The 16654-nt window shown below is 33.4% G+C and overlaps 3 protein-coding genes and 2 long non-coding RNA genes across 10 annotated transcripts; 4 read left to right on the top strand and 1 right to left on the bottom strand.

The window, feature by feature from the left end:
• Positions 1 to 5930: 5930 nt before the first annotated feature.
• LOC147946384 (uncharacterized) lies at positions 5931 to 7120 on the top strand. Its single transcript, XR_015597727.1, has 2 exons — positions 5931 to 6040; positions 6508 to 7120. It is a non-coding gene; the product is annotated as an uncharacterized LOC147946384 (long non-coding RNA).
• Positions 7121 to 7826: 706 nt separating this feature from the next.
• Positions 7827 to 11059, top strand: LOC104783035 (uncharacterized). 6 transcript variants are annotated; one of them, XR_767134.3, is made up of 6 exons: positions 7832 to 8014; positions 8838 to 8912; positions 9007 to 9157; positions 9365 to 9533; positions 10012 to 10179; positions 10824 to 11059. It is a non-coding gene; the product is annotated as an uncharacterized LOC104783035 (long non-coding RNA). The 6 variants fall into 6 exon arrangements; XR_015597724.1 differs by having other exon boundaries at positions 9007 to 9161; XR_015597725.1 differs by lacking the exon at positions 10824 to 11059 and having other exon boundaries at positions 10012 to 10422.
• LOC104783034 (flavanone 3-dioxygenase 3-like) lies at positions 8465 to 10238 on the bottom strand. Its single transcript, XM_010508113.3, has 3 exons — positions 9987 to 10238; positions 9359 to 9606; positions 8465 to 9255 (listed from the first exon to the last, which is right to left on the bottom strand). The coding sequence occupies exons 1-3, from the start codon at positions 10236 to 10238 to the stop codon at positions 8676 to 8678; spliced, it is 1080 nt and encodes a 359-aa protein (XP_010506415.1). The 3' UTR covers positions 8465 to 8675.
• A 2513-nt stretch (positions 11060 to 13572) lies between the features above and the next one.
• LOC104783033 (uclacyanin-2) lies at positions 13573 to 14877 on the top strand. Its single transcript, XM_010508112.3, has 2 exons — positions 13573 to 13986; positions 14236 to 14877. Exons 1-2 carry the CDS (start codon positions 13812 to 13814, stop codon positions 14655 to 14657), a joined length of 597 nt encoding a protein of 198 aa, XP_010506414.2. The 5' UTR covers positions 13573 to 13811; the 3' UTR covers positions 14658 to 14877.
• Positions 14878 to 15691: 814 nt separating this feature from the next.
• LOC104783032 (uclacyanin-2-like) lies at positions 15692 to 16642 on the top strand. Its single transcript, XM_010508111.3, has 2 exons — positions 15692 to 15918; positions 16011 to 16642. Exons 1-2 carry the CDS (start codon positions 15744 to 15746, stop codon positions 16463 to 16465), a joined length of 630 nt encoding a protein of 209 aa, XP_010506413.1. The 5' UTR covers positions 15692 to 15743; the 3' UTR covers positions 16466 to 16642.
• Positions 16643 to 16654: the final 12 nt, after the last annotated feature.

Raw genomic sequence — 16654 nt, 5'->3', positions numbered from 1 at the left:
CTTCTTCGACCTTAGCTCCAAAAGTGATTGAGGACTTTTCCAAATTAATAGTTTGGCCTGTCGCTTCACCATAAGTCTTCAAAATCCCTTTTATAACCCTACATTGCGCTTCTTCCGCCTTACAAACAAACAAGGTATCATCTGCAAAGATCAGATGATGAATCGAAGGTCCATTATCAGAGAAACGCATCCCGCTTAGAAGCCCTTGCTGTTCTGCCTTGTTTAGGAGATGAGTAAGCCCTTCTGTGCAGAGAACAAAAAGAAAAGGTGAAAGAGGATCACCTTGTCTTAGCCCTCTCTCCGGAAACACATTCCCATGGGGCTGACCATTAATCAAAATCGTGTAAGTCACTGTTGTCACGCATTTCATCACCAAATCAACCCAGGAAGGGTGAAACCCTAGTGCTAATAGCAAGTGATGCAGGAAACTCCACTCAACTCTGTCGAAGGCTTTTGACATATCCGTTTTAACAGCCATAAACTCCTTGGACAATGCATCGTGAGTTCTTAGACCATGAACCACTTCATGAGCAATGTTTATGTTATCTGAGATCAGCCTATCCTCCACGAAAGCTGACTGATTAGGGGAAACCAGATCCGGGAACAGCGGCTGCAATCTTGACACCATGATCTTGGAGATCACCTTGTACATAACCGAACACAGACTGATGGGCCTCAAATCTGACATTAACACTGAACCAACCTTATTTGGAATCAAGTTTATCTGAGTAAAGTTCCACTCATTTTAGAAAAACCCTTCATCAAAAAACCTTAGAACTTCTGCAGTGAGTTGATTTCCAACAATGTCCCAATATTGTTGAAAAAACAGTCATGTCATGTCGTCTGCCCCGGGGCACTAGCTGCTTTAATGGAAAATACTGCTTCCCTGACCTCGTCTTTTGAAACTTTTGCCATCAAGATATCATTTATTTGGCTAGTGACTCTGGGAAGAAAACCTTCGAAGAGCTCTAATGGGTCAACCAGATAGGAAGAAGAGAAAAGATTCTGAAAATAACAAGAAACCACATCTCCTTTAGAGGCTTCCGTGCGATGAAGAATCTCGTATTCCCCCAAAAAGCTTCCAACCCATTATTTGATCTATCAGCTTTCACTGAAGCATGGAAGAATTTCGTGTTCTTATCTCCAGAGCTTACATTCATGATTAATGATAGTTAATGGTATAAGTTTTGACTTGGATATTTGCCGAGTAAATTAAAATCTATTTAAATATTAGACCAACATTCAAAAAAGGCAAAAAAGACAATCTTAATATTGTGACACATATTATGATTGTGCATTCGTGCTTAGAGTTTTTAATCCGGTTCTTTAATTAAATAATAAATATACAGTAGTGTTAAATTGAAAGAAGTTCCTCATCAAATATTGAAAATTTGTATAAAAAATGTTAATTGGATATTTAAGTGATACTAGTTTAATCAGTACATATAACTATATATATATTGACGAAATATATATATATATATATATAGATTTGATATCTTAAGATTCCTTGGTCTTATATAGAAAAAACCGTGTTATTTACCTTTTCCTTACATAGAAGATAAATTTCACGTGCTATTTAAGCAACAGCGATTATTTTTCATTGTTTTGTAAAATCCACAAAAGCCAGATAACATTGTCCGGCGCGTCTCTCAAGTCATAGCCGAGCCGATAAAAATCATCAGAAGCCAGCTAACAACTTCTTTTGGTGAATTTTTCTCATTTATTTTCTAAAAATAACCTTACATAGTCATTATATTTTAAAAAGATTTTTTTATTTAAAAATAATGTACATATATTTACTATATATGACGAGTTGTCAATGTAAAAAAAACTAAATCTGGCGATTAACAGGATTAAATAATAATGTTTAAATTCTTATCTAATAATTGCTAGTTTTTGTTGGATGTGTTTGATTTACTAGTGAATTGTTTATATTTGGGTCCTGGAAATCATCTTATTGTGTGGTATAAATATGTTCCAAGTCAATTGTTAAAAAAAAAAGGTGGAATACGTACAGCAAACATAATTTCAAGATTACAAATTTCCAAATGATTCTTAACGTTACGTACACCAAATTACTCAACACAATAGTTAGATCTTTAAGATAATATCTAGGAGGGAATAAAATAAAATATCAAACAATCATCATAACATAAAATGAAATTTTGCGTAATTAATTTAGGGAATAGTGACATTAAGCTTAGATGAAAAATGGAATTGTTTGGGATATTTACTTAATTTGGTAATAAAGAAGCTTCTTCTACCATGTCCCAATTGCCTCCAATAGTATCTCTTCTACTCTGTTGAATTTTAAAGTACTGAATTTTTATTATTATTATTGTATATGATTCTTTTGGATTCTACTTTACAAAGTAATAATAGCAGATTTTTTTCTTTAAAATGGTAAAACAATATCTAAATTGTCTAAAGTTATTGAAATTTTGTGCGTTTGTAAGACCTATACTTAAGTTTTCTAACAAACTACCATGGTCGATTGAAACATTTTTTTTTTTTTTTTTTTTTTGTTATCGCCTTGAAGTAATTTTCTACATTTGTGTACATATTAGTATATATATATGTACCCTAAAATAAAATTTAAACTCCTGATAAAAGTAAGTCTAAAATCGTATTCCGCTCTCTAATCATTATTAACACTTTCACTTTTACTTATCTCTCAATCAACAAATGAAAATGCATCTACATTCAAAACGAACTGTGCCAATATTATTTATAAGACGTTTTCAAATTATAGAAATTCTATGAACCAGATATTATTTAAATATAATCTTCACTGAAGAAAGTTCGTCTGGGATTGTGATATTGGATGATTTAATAATTAAGAGAGTTTTGCCAAAGTAGACACAAGCAACAAAGGTGAATTGTTGAAAAACAAAGTGTCCACTTTCCTCATTACTTTCTTGTTGACTATTTTTCTTTTTTTCTATATCCTTTCACCAACTACTTAAATTATTGCCTTTGATGTTTATTATTTTTATTTCCTTTACTCCCAAAATGATTACTTGATTCCTTTTTTTTTTTTTTTGTAAGACCAACTAATTATAAAATCATTTTTGCTAAATGTGAATATGTATTTTTAAGTAATAAATGCTCATTATATGTTGCTTGATTAATGATCGAAACCAATTCACACTCGCTGTTTTTTTTTTTTTTTTTTTTTTTTTTTTTTTTTTTTGCAAAATTCACACTCGCTGATTAAATGCAAGAAATAAATGAAATCGAAGAAAAAAAAAGTAAATTTGTTAGGAGTATCTTTTAAAAGTGCGAGCTATAAAGGCTACATAAAATCGGTTGAAACACTTAATTATGAATCGAAATAAAAAGATTCGAACAAACATAAGTTCGTCGTTGTTATAAAAAAACACAAGTGAATCGTTATCACACTTAATGCTACTTTTGATAAAAAAAAAACAAACTTAATGCTACTGAGAGTGTTAAATCCAGTACTATATTGTAATAATTGTACCATTAAACAACATTTTCAATTTTTCATCCTTATCAACATAATTTACGTAAAATGTATTAGTAATTTTGTATCAAGTATCAACATATTTTTAGTATACCATTCTAATGCCATCAAATAGATAATACAGTATAAGAATGTTATAATGTTATATAATTGATGGCATTACATAAATAATGTTGATACTATTACTAATACAAACTATACAGTATACTCTCCAACATTTGTGTATTTTATTATTTAATAAACATATAAAAGTTTTGCAATTATATTGTATGACCACATCAGTCAACAGAGCTGGTCCAAATCCAGCCGTCTTTCGTATCTGACCAAAGTCCATCAATTATCACTCAAATCGTACTTTTAATTTACATTAGAACTAGTTTGTTTTGTTCTACATAATTAATGTAGCCACCGTCCACAACAATCAATCTCATAACTCATTGCTAATTCAATACAATTACCAAATAAAGTATTTGAGTGTATTGGCCGCAAAAATGACCAGTTAGGAAAACCAGCTAGCAATAATGAAGGTTGAAATAACTAACACACGTCTATCTTAAGTCCTATAAAGAGATATGACTTGGTAAAGTAATTCATATAGAGTATATACACTATAAACTATAATTATCGCAATATACATTTATTGTTATCTCATACTATTAACTGCACAACCTTATCTTCAATAGTTAAACACAAATTATCATTATGTATATTAAAAAATTGTATCATAAACACAAACTATCTTCTGTTTTTTTCTCCAAAGTTTGTTATTTACACTTTTTTGGTACCATGATTACTCTTTTGTACAAACTATCATAGAAAAGCAGTTAAGCTATCTATATAGAAAGAAAAGTTTGTTTAAATGTATCCTTCTCGGGCTCGATAATTTTTTTTTTCGTTTAAATACAGTAGTACATCCCTCTTGGATACTTTACAAGCGAGAAATCAATTGGATCCCCCTTTCGGAAACAAAAGTTGAACAAGATTTTGGGCTCCCATCGTTTATTGTAACCCAACTGATTTTTTTCTTCCAGATACTCATATTTACGTTTTGGGTTTAGCCCAACTGAGTCAACATAATAATATTTTTTTTTTCTCATCCGATCAAAGATATATGGCCGCCGTATATTATAGTATAGTAAGTTGTAACAGGCTAACAGCTGGCTATTTGATTCCATATTTGTTATTATCTAAATTGTTACAACAAACGGTGGATTAACAGTCCAGAAACAAAGAAGCGGTGGATCCGTTGCATGATGCGCCACTAGATTTTATTACGATTTTATCATGAACTATGAACTAGATACTTTAACTGTGGACTAATATTTAAATATGCATCATGAACTTCTAATATTATTAGCGTTAGTTATGGCAAGCTTCTATATGTGGACCATCATTTCATGGTAGCCCTCATTACGAAATTATTTTTGTTAAAAGTAAGTCATTGTAAATAAGTTTGAAGAGTTTAGATTAGAGTTTGATTCCTTTCGATTAATTTCTTAGTTACATTTTATCATCACGAACGTTTTAATAATAGAATTTTAGTTTTCAAAATTTGTGTTAATTTCGGCATACAAAAGCCTTCACTTTTAGTATAAAAAAGATGGCGAGGTCTCTTGTATCGGACTCCTTTCGTCATGAACACACTGGAAATAACAAGGGTTCAAAGGAGTTGATCGCACTGTGACTCTGAGTATATTCTGTGACAAATAAAGAAAAAAGTGGAACTCGCTAACTTTTATTTTTGATACTCCGTACGTATATTCAAGTAATTAAATAATCTGACCATTGCACTTGACTGGACAAGTGGACAGCGGTATTCGCAAAACTATCGTACGTACGTTGTTTCTTGTTTTGGAAATAATACTAGAACAAAGCAAAATAATTAGAATCTACTGTATACGGTGCCTGTCCTCAAATTCAAAAACATTAAATACCACTCTTGCAAACCGACAGAAACTTTGTGAATTTATATATATTTCTTACCAAAATAGACAAAACTTGTGCTGTCTCTTACGTCTCCCCTCGAACCGTCTTGGTTTGGTTGGTTCTTTGTATCTCGCATTAGCATGTAGGAAATTATTAATAATTATTTTAAGTAGTTCAATTGAAGCTTTTAATAAATATGTAGAAACAAACAAACAAAAAAAGTAAATAAAAGCAAAACAAGTTGTGAAATCTTTATCCGGTTTGGTGTGTATTAAATCATAAAATATATAAATGCAAGTATGGAACCAAATTGTCCGTGGTCAAATGGGCTAACTATTAATAAAAACCATACGAATGCAAAATTTAATTAAAATATTTTGTTTGACCTATTATGCTAACAACTCTATTGCTGGAATGACGCATAATGTTGCCAAAACGCATTCATAATTTATATTAATTTATATAACACAAGCTGATATCGTGTAACTTGTGTACTTTGCGCCGTTGAAACAGAGATAGATTCATGCACGCCGGTTGATTTCATTGCACTTATATATTATTCATGTATCTTGAAAAGTGATGATCAAGCTAGTATATATATTTATATACATTGTATGCATGTAGGTACGTACTTAGACACTGCTCTTGCTCAAATGCATATATACATTCAAGTCCGAGCTGGAGATTTCGCATCTTAGTTTCAACAAACCTCATTCTTTTAATTTTGTTTTCTTCTTTTAATTTCCTCTGTTTATATGTCCTTTATGTGTTTTTAATGTTTTGCAAAGTGAAAAACTCAATAGTTTTGTTTTAGACTGATGAGTGTGAACTTTAAAATGCATGGATGTGTTAAAAGGGTTTTCATCATTTGTTTTCCGTGATTTGAACTAGATACTTTAATTTCTTATTTTTCCCCTTCATTGTATATGTTTTAGTTTATGAATCCTCTTGTATTTTATTTTAGTCTTTGCCGAAAAACTGATTTTGAGAAGGAAACAGCTAATTACGGTTATTTTTTTTTTGTTTATTTTTTTTTTCTGTTTTCATTTACTTACTACACGATGTGTGTGAATTGATAAATTTTCATGTAGTTACATAATTGCAAGACCAAGTGATCAGAGCTATTGTTATAAGGTAAGCCAAATTAAGAAACCTGTTTTATTTATCACATTTTATCACTAATATTAATTTTAACGCCCAATTGTACGTAGTAATTGGGGTTAAAAGAAGGAGGGTCTAAACCTGCGTATAATTATAATTATAGTAATTTCATGTTTTTTACATTTCGTTTTTTCTTTTCTTTTTCTGATTAACATTTATTTATTTTAAAAGTGAAACTTTGATTCTGCTAAAAAATGGGTATTTGGCATAAGCAGTTTGCACTAAGGCTTTTTTTGTTTTTTTCTCTTTTTTTTTTTTTTTTTTTTGCCAAGTTTTTGTTTCTGTATTTTTGGGGTTCAAGGAAAGTTAATAGAAATTTTGTTCGAAAGGTAAAACCGTAAAACATAAATGTAGCCATTCAGTATACACTGTATTTTGATCATCGTCGAGGTATTATAAGCAGTCGTTATTTATTTATTATGTAGAATGTAATTTTTTTTTTTTTGGTGAATGCATGCATGTTTTTCTTTTTTCAAAAAAATGTGAATGCATGCATGTTGATGTTGTCTATATATATATAAAAAAGCCATTATTCACCGCAAATAGGCCGTTGATATCTTAATTAGCGTTGGGTAATGTATACCATGGTCACGGAATTAGTTCAAGAAATTTTATCCAGTCGGAACATGTAATTTGTACAATATCATTTATACAATTATACTATTTAACATTTAATAAGTTTATGAAAGTTCAAGAAGCAATAATTATGTACTAATCCATGGATTCAGATAGAGTTTAATTTATAAATCCTTCTACTTAAGATGAATATTATATTTTTATGCATGTTAAGTAAGTAAAACTGAAGTAATTGATTTATTTTCCGCAACTTTCATTTTAACTTCCTTTTTCAAAAAAAAACTTTCATTTTAACTTACTTTATAATATAATATATTTACCTTTGATGCAGCGAGTTTAAGACCTTTTGAAAATGTAGTTTGGAGAACTTTGTTTCACGTATTGTAAAATAGTATGAAAAATTTAAATTATTGTAAAAGCTAATATTTCGTCTAAAAAGGTTAATTATTGGGCTACGAATACGATTAAAAATTAATATTTCGTTTAAAAATGGTAAAAAGTTTAAACCATCAGCAAAATCAGTTGTGGTTGTGAGTGTTGAGTTGACCAAAAGGAAAAGAGAAGGTGAGAGCCGACATAAAGAAAAAGAAAAAAATAAGCGACGGTAAATGGTAAAGTACCTACGGTAAAAAAAAAAGGAAACTCGATAATCCCGTAAAATCGAAAAAAAAAAAAAACAGAGACGGCTAGAAAAAAAAAACTGGTATGCGAGGAGAAGTCGCCGACGGAAGCGAGAGGCTAATCAAGGCCGTAGTTACGTGCGACGGTATTAGTCAAGGCCGTAGTTACGTGCGACGGTATTAGTCTCCCGCGACGTTGATTAGTCTCATCCGGAAGATACTTATCTTTTGTAAGATTCTTGTAAGTAATCGATCTCATATGCTCTGTATCAAATTCGATAAGACTTTTTTTTTGTAAGTTTTGATATAAACAACCACTTTGCTTACATCAATCGTAATCACCGTTTGATCGAAAAATTACTGTAAGCATCGGTAGACGTTGTACAGATACATAATTTATTATTTTTGTCTTAAGTTTTGATATAATTGATTCTTAACTATAGATAGCACTTTGCTTACATGAATCAAATCACAGTTATGTATGTCTCAATTTATGAACTACTTGTGCTTCTGATCTTATATGAATCTAAAAACCTCACCCTTTTTATTTTAACTGATTCAACAAACAATTGTTGATTTACAATATCAAGAAACAGATGTTTCTACACTCTTTCAGTTAATTAAAGATATATATTACAATCACTGCATGAGAAAAAAACAGATATGAAGGGAAAAAACAAAAAGTAACATCTTTTGATCTTTTCATTAAGCTGTTTATGTGAATGTGAATATAAACAGAGGAAAAATGTACTTTTGTGATACTTTGGTGATGTTACATATATAAAAGGACTACTAAAATCCACAAACCGGAAGCTTAATTATTCAAAAGACGAAACCATGAAAATTGCCTTGTTGAATTATGTGGTTTGGTTGATTGGTATATTTCGTTGTCATCATCTTCTTCAGGGACTGCTCTTCTTCTTTATTGTATCAATGAACCTTTGCTGTATAAAATCGTTGCTTGAGATGTATTCAAGAAAATCGTTGAAACTAAACTCTCCGTAGGCAGGTGCATTGTTGTTTTCGTTGACGAGCTTCTGTGCTGGACTTATTTTCTTGTGCAGAGGTAGACTGTGTAGACTTGCAAAAGACAGCCTTTTCACATCTTTGTTCACTGTCACACGATGAATCACGCTCTTGTATATCCCGTTGCTCATCACTTCTACCTGATCTCCCAGCTGAACTATCAAGGCTCCTTCAATGTACGGTACGCTGACCCAGTTTTTGTTGCAGTCCATTATCTGGAGCCCCTGGCTACTTTGGAGTAAGATGGTCAGTGAGCTGAAGTCTGAGTGTGGTGGCATTCCCAAGGCGATTTCAGGTTCTGGACATGTTGGATAGCAGTTCACTGCCATGACTTGCGACCCTTCTTCAATCTCTTCTTGTAAGTAAGTTTTCTCAAGTCCAAGGCTTTCTGCTATAGCTTCTATTAGTTGCTTATGTAGCACATGTGTTGCCTCTGAGTACTTGCCCACTTTATCCCTGAAAGGAGGGAGTAAATCAGAAAATAATATAAGTTTTTTCATTCTAAGTGAGAGATAAGGTTTCAGATAATGAAGCTGGCCTAAAGATATGTTTAGCTTACTTGTAGCATGGAGGATTTGATGGCCACATATCAATCCACTTTGGGAGTGGATGAGAGTAATGCTTGATGAAATCTCTCCAGTAGTGGACACTGTCTGTTGAATGGTTAAGGCTTGTGCCATACCTTACTGGCTCATGAACATTTGCAGACACAAGAAGCATCTTCTCCTCCACAGGTAAGTCAAAGAACAATGTTGCTGCGTCTAGGGCATCTTTAACCAGTGATGATGGTATTCCATGGTTTATAACCTGTAGGGAAGTATAAACGTTATGGCTTTATCTCTTAGTTTTATAAAGAATAAGATGGCTTTAAGTAGAGAAAACATGCATGCATGCAATTTATGTTTTCATTTAAGACTGGGATTGAGGATTTTGTCTTTTCTTTATTCTTCTTTCCCCTGTTCAGGGAGTTTGTTCCACATGACATTAATGCAAGAAGACAATAGCCGTCTTTCTAATTAGTCATATATCCAAAGTGTGATTGGTAGAAGCGATAAGCTCACTCTAGGGCTAGTTCTAGTGACTAGGCATGGGAATGTTTAGACTGAATTGATGAAAACAGAGACATGCATGATTTGGATGAAATATAGCTAGCATGTAAAACACTAAACTTGCTGGATATGTGATACCTGAAAGAAACCAAACTCCTTGCAGGCTATGTTGATCTCATGGATTGCACGGGATCTAAGCGAAGGTTGGTGTAAAAGAGAGAGATCAATGATAGGAAGTGTAGTCTCAGTGGTGCCTAAGCTTGAACCAAGAGCTGGCCTTTGCGATGGGGGAAGAACGTAACGATCAGGGACTTGAGGCACACCTGAATTGGTAAGTGCCATTGCACTTGTAAAAGAATCATCTAGCAAAGTCTTTTTTGTTTCCTCCATTTGTGTTTGCTTTTTAGAATTAGCTAAGCTAGAATGATTCTTTGGTAAGTAATCTCAGCTCCGTTTTATTTATTACTACTACAGAGTATGCAACATGCATAGCGTGTATTTATACATGTAACATATACGGTTTAAGTGCTTCTAGAAGTATATACTTTTTCTTTATACAAGTATCCATTAAAAATATATATAAGTCGACATTTTCTTATATTCATTTTTATTTTGTTTTATTTTGCTCGTTCGCTTACGGTTTTGGAAACAACCTGCAGCTTCATCTTTACATTAAATGAAGTGTGACAGATCAAATTGTGGGACATGGATGTGAATTATATGAAAGCGTATTGACACGTACAGTACGTCTTCATTAAGTTGCATCTTTTTGCTGTTCTGGATGGCTTTATACATATTATTATATAGTCCATATGAGGATATGACAGGTCTAAAATGTCATATAACCGGTGGTTTTGTTTGGACCTTAGAACCGGGGACTAGGTTTAGCAACTCGTTTTCTGTTCAGGGGGCAAGATCGTCTTCTTAAGTTAATGGATCAGATCAAAAGTACAATAACGTGTTCTTTGGTTTTAGGTTTACCGCCATATTCATAAAAGAAAGGTGAAGGATATTTTGGTTTCCACTTTTGGGAAGAGAAAAAAAAACATTATATGAGTGTTGACGTCAGTAAAGAGGATGAGTATCGGTCGAGATTCATGGACCCAGCACTAAATAAGGATGTTGTAGTCAGCTTGTATCATTTATTTTTTAACATGTTATACTACAAATAAAAAAGAAAATAAAGAAACGGCTTTTAAGGGTGTTGAGAATTGGGAAAATAAAGATGCATGTTAAAATGCATCTGTACCCCAAACCCAAAGAGATGTCTAATGCTGAGTTGGTTTTTCCTCTGGTCGAAGGTGAAGTGTTCCTCCTCTAGCGTTGGAGGAGAGAGACAAAAAAAAAGAAACTACTTCTGAGTTCTGACATCATTCTTATTCTTTAGTAGACAAACTTACTAGAGAGATCATTATTTTCGATAATTGAATCAAAAACTCCTCTGATTAATTAAGTTCTTTTATGGGCCGAAAGTAATGGGCCAATTATGATAACGGGATTTGATGGTGGAAGTGGAGTAGCCGTTATCTTCTCGACTCTACATGCTTTCATAATTGGATCATTTTCATTTGCTAGGAAACCGTAAGTTTCGATTTGCCACGACTTTTTCTGAGTCAATTTGGATTTTTTTTTGTCATTGACGTGTATAGCTTAACAAGACTATGTTATGTATGTAGTGCTGTCACTAGAGCCGTGCCCAGAGATTTAGAGGCCGTAAGCAAAAACAAAAAAAAATTGTTTCATCTTTAAAATAATTTATAGAAATATAACACTTTTAATACTTCATAAACCAAATGTATAAAATTAACAAAATGTAACACTTTCATAGTATTGTGTTACTATCAACAACAAAAAATAGTTGGGTGATTATACGAATTTTAAATAAACTGTGGTATAAAAATGTGATATCTAATTAATATAAGAAAATATTAATCTACAGAGATCCTAACTTGTCGTTGTAATTATAGATTCTATATATTGCAGTATTGCTCTATATTCACTATATTCCCTTATCACTAGTATAAATTTCCATAACCTTACTTTGATACAACATGAACAAAAACTATTAACAAAATATGGCTTCTTAAACTTTCTACAAAATTAAAGGCCATAGGCGAGTGTTTCTTTTTTGACCATGTAGGCACGGCTCTGGCTGTCACGGAAAGATTGGGTAAACAATTTTACCTTTCTAAAGTAACTATTTCCAAACGTGGTTAAAAAAGAACAAGATTTGCTATATATATTAAGAATAACACTAATTCAACATGTTTAATCTATAATATTATAATACAAAATTCCATCATGGCTGTAAAAGTAAGCTTTTATTTATTTAAATTACGAATGTGATACCTATTAAGTTTTATTTTTTCTCCCCCTTTTGAAGCTAATGATGGCACGATAATAATTAATCAAAGCTCAACATGGTACGCTCTGGACCGCCTCTAGAAGACCCCTCTAAATTTTGTTCTTTTTACGATCTCCTAAAATTTGTTTTGGTCAAAATAAGTAAGTTGATAGGTAATAAAATACTTAAGTGATTATACTATTTGGTTTATGTTTTTTTCATAATTGACCATTTCGCTTTTATGAGTTACTATCAAAATTGTTGGCTTCGTATGTATGTATGTATTCATCTTTTTCGAATACTGTAAAGATTTGTTTCATGCCTAACACCATACCCATCTTTGGTCATTGACAAGTATATTAGAACGTGTTAGGCATCTTCCTACTATTTTGATATTACCTAATTCCCAATTTAATTACAATTTTTTTATTTCTATAAAAGTTAGGATGTCATTTGCAATATATATGTTCATCTTTTTGTTCTTTCACAACTTCTGACCCAATGCCTTCGGCGATTTTTTCCAATCTGATAACTTTTGAATAAAGAACTTAGTCAATGGTCAACACCTTGCTAATGCACAAACCATTGACACAATAATGAGTAGTACATAAAACCCCTTCATATGTTTTGTGATTCAACAAAGAAATCTTAATTTAAGGAGTTGTATTGATAAAGTCTTGTTCAAACTCAATCTACACAAAACCCCCATTAAAAAAAGAAGAAGTTTGTATGGGTGAGAATATAATATCTTAATTATATACCAATTAGACAAACAAAATATAAAATCAAAAGAATACTACAAAAAATCACATATTTGAAAACATTTACATGAAACATTGTTGTGATTCAGCCGTGTACCCATTTAATTGTATTTTTTGTCTGAGATTCTCCGAGAAAAAATATAGCTAAAATTCTTTTCTTCAAATACACTGTTTTTAAGGCATACGAACAAAACTTGTTTTCAGGAAAAAATATTTAAATTTCTAGCTCAGATATATTTGCTTCAAATTTAAGGAATCTTGGCACCTGTAGAATCTATAACATGTTAATCAAGTGATAGACACAATACATATTCTTGTCAACCAATAAATACAATAGTTATGATCGATATACATTATCTGGATCATACTTATATTCATATTAACAAACCCATGTTCTCAGCACACTTTTATGTAGAAAAACATAAAAAGCCAAATAGGAAGAAGCCACTCATAAGGGTGATGAGTTTATATATAATTTACATCAAAGGAAACCATAAAAAAATTCGATTAATTTGACGAAAATTAAAAAAGAAGAAGAAGAACAATTCGATTAATTGATCCATTCCTTTATTATACTTTTGTTTGAATATATAAGAACATAGTAGTTACGCATCATGACAATGTCTTAGAAAACAAAGAAATGAATAAAAATAAAACGGAAAAAATGAAAAAGAAAGGATGAAGTTGTTGAATGAGTTGGCGAGGCGGCGACTTTTTCATACATTCTATTTACTTAATTCCCATAGTCTTCCTCACATATCTTTGTTATATAATAAGACACCATAACCATTACTTCTCTTCATAATCTCTATCTTCTATACACATCTTTACAATAATTGTCTTTCTTCTAATCACAACATGGCAATGAATGGTTTAGCCAAGATGGCTGCAATTGCTCTTCTCCTGGTCATGGCCATCGTCCCAGCCGCAGTCGCTGTGACTCACACGGTCGGAGACGCTTCTCAATGGACCAGTGGTGTGGACTACAAAGCTTGGGCTACCGGAAAAACTTTCAGAGTTGGTGACACTCTAAGTAAGTTATTGTTGTTTGGTCCCGTTAACTTATATATATTCAGGCTCAAACTGAAGTTTTGTAATTAGTAATCTTCAAATTTAGTTTCATATTTTCTGGCTTTGGGGTTTATGATTTAATCTGATAACCAACCTGAAAGTAAATATAGTTTTGACGAAATCGAGATAACGTATTACGCAATGAAGCTCTCTCTACCTAGGTTTTGTTTCTTAATGTTCTAATCATATTTTTATATGATGGAAAACGCAGAGTTCACGTATGGTCTTTCACACTCAGTGAACGAGGTGAACAAAGCCGGTTACGATAGCTGTGGAGGCACACCGATCGATACCCATTCTGGTGGAGACACAGAAATCGATCTCGAGACAGTAGGAACAAAGTACTTCATCTGCCCTACCTCTGGTCACTGTGAAGGTGGCATGAAGCTAGCCGTTACTGTCGTAGCCGCTTCTACCGGACCTCCGGCCACTCCTTCTCCCCCATCTTCAACTCCGGAAACTCCTACCAAACCGGGCTCACCACCGGCTGACGGAACACCCCCAACCACACCCACACCTGATTCAGGGTCAACTTCTCCTCCTCCACCAAAGCCAAGTGGTGCGTCTAAGGGAGTGATGAGTTACGTTTTGGTCGGAGTCTCGATGGTTTTGGGCTATGGTTTGTGGATGTAATTGGTTTAGAGAGCCAGGGTGGAGTCAGTGCTTTTGCTTTTTAATTATTTGGGTTTTGGTTGTAACTTTTGTATAAGAGAACTTGGGTTTGTGTGCCACGTCGTCCGAAGCACTTCATTATTCGTAGGATTTTATTATTCGGCATTTGATTATCGTTATCATGATCATCACGTTCACTTCTTCTCTTGTTGTAAAATAAAATATAATTAACTTCCATCTTCTTTTCCGTTCGTGAGGAACCACTCTCCATCATCCGTTATCATACGTTCTCTTCTCCATATATTTTATCTTTTTGGTTTTGGAATCACATGTAGAGTAGTTCTTCTCTCAACCTTCCCCCTCCGGATTCATTATGACTTCTAAGCAAATTAATTAATTTCATTACAATATTATGTTGTCTATAATGGCTGAATCAACAACAACTAAGAGACATTAGCAATATTTATTCAAATGGCAGTTGTTAATGGAATAAGAGATTATATAAAGGTATGCAACTTGGCATAATTAATTAGTATTAGATTAGCTGTACAAAAAGCTTTAGATGTATACATTGACGATAGATATATTGGTTGCAAATTTAACTACCCTTGGATATAATTCAGTGTATAGTGTAGATCAAATTAGGTTGTGTTTTTTCTTTTCTGACAAAATTTGTTAAAAAAGAGACAAAGAAGCGAAAAAGAGAATCATGGTAGCATTGTATTTTATGCCGAGTCCTCCTGTCAATAAATATGATTGGAACAAATTAACAAAATATTAGAACCTTGCATGATCAAATTCATGTCCTTAGCCAATCAAAATTTAATCTAAGTCCATTTTTTAGAGCACATGAGAAAAGATGTGCAGAACACAAACCTGAAGGCAATGCCAACGGAATTTGACCCTAATTAATTAAGAGTGTCTTTTAGGGACATAAACCAGATAAATTAATTAAGAATAGGCGACTTTTTCACATAATCCCTTCAGCTTAATTTTTCACATTAGTCCTTCTCACGCCTCTTGTTATATAAACCAACACCATTTCCCTACTTCTCATCTTTACATGCATTTGTTAATTAACATATCTCTTCAGGTTCAGACCAAAACATGGCAACGAATGGTTTGTCCGAGATGGCTGCAGCTATTCTTCTCCTAGTCATGGCCATCGTCCCAGCGACAGTCGCTGTGACTTACACTGTGGGAGACGAAAGTCAATGGGCCAGCGGTGTGGACTACACAGCGTGGGTAATCGGAAAGACTTTCAGGGTTGGTGATACTCTAGGTAACTTTTTGAGATAACTTATTGCACAAGGAAACTTTGACTTCTTTTTAGCCAAGTGATTAATGCTAATCTTTACCAACGGTTTGAAACAGAGTTCAAGTACGGTCCTTCACACTCAGTAGATGTGGTAAACAAAGCCGGATATGATGACTGCGACGGCTCCTCTGCGTCTGAGAATTTCTCCGACGGGGACACCAAGATCGAACTCAAGACGGTAGGAACAAAGTACTTTGTCTGTCCTACACCTGGCCACTGTATCAGTGGCATGAAGCTCGCCATCCCAGTCATAGCCGCCGCTTCTTCTCCTCCCACTCCAACCTCACCGTCGCCCTCACTTTCTGCCGCTCCTCCTCCCATCTCAAAAGAGGATTCGCAGCCATCTGATGGAACACACGTAGCCGATTCAGTCACGCCGCCCCCACCGCCTCCGTCTCCACCTCCACCTCCACCTTCATCAAGTGGTGCATCTAGCGGACTAGTGAGTTACGTAATGGTTGGGATGTCGCTGGTGTTGGCTTGTAATAATGTGTTAATTTTGTTGGGTTAGAACAACGACCGTGGAATCTGTGCTTCTGGTTTCTTTAAAAGAGGATCGTCAGCCCTTCTTCTTTTTCACCTCTATAACAATAATATTTGTTCACTTCTATAACAATAATATTTATATTTTCCTTCTTCTTCCGTGTGGTGCCAGCCGATTATAATTTATAAGTGCATTGGATGTTCTCGTTCTCATCTA

This window comes from Camelina sativa, chromosome 4, assembly GCF_030686135.1.
Source record: "Camelina sativa cultivar CO46 ecotype springtype chromosome 4, ASM3068613v1".
Classification (NCBI taxonomy): domain Eukaryota; kingdom Viridiplantae; phylum Streptophyta; class Magnoliopsida; order Brassicales; family Brassicaceae; genus Camelina; species Camelina sativa.
This window is presented reverse-complemented; position numbering and strand designations above follow the sequence as displayed.

Coding starts and splice junctions, on each gene's coding strand:
- LOC104783034 (XM_010508113.3), bottom strand. CDS start 10,238: ATGGAGGAAACAAAAAAGACTTTGCTAGATGATTCTTTTACAAGTGCA. Junction 9,607..9,986: donor AGGAGTTTGGTTTCTTTCAG/GTATCACATATC, acceptor ACTTCCCTACAG/GTTATAAACCATGGAATACC. Junction 9,256..9,358: donor TCAAATCCTCCATGCTACAA/GTAAGCTAAACA, acceptor CCCTCCTTTCAG/GGATAAAGTGGGCAAGTACT.
- LOC104783033 (XM_010508112.3), top strand. CDS start 13,812: ATGGCAATGAATGGTTTAGCCAAGATGGCTGCAATTGCTCTTCTCCTG. Junction 13,987..14,235: donor CAGAGTTGGTGACACTCTAA/GTAAGTTATTGT, acceptor TGGAAAACGCAG/AGTTCACGTATGGTCTTTCA.
- LOC104783032 (XM_010508111.3), top strand. CDS start 15,744: ATGGCAACGAATGGTTTGTCCGAGATGGCTGCAGCTATTCTTCTCCTA. Junction 15,919..16,010: donor CAGGGTTGGTGATACTCTAG/GTAACTTTTTGA, acceptor GGTTTGAAACAG/AGTTCAAGTACGGTCCTTCA.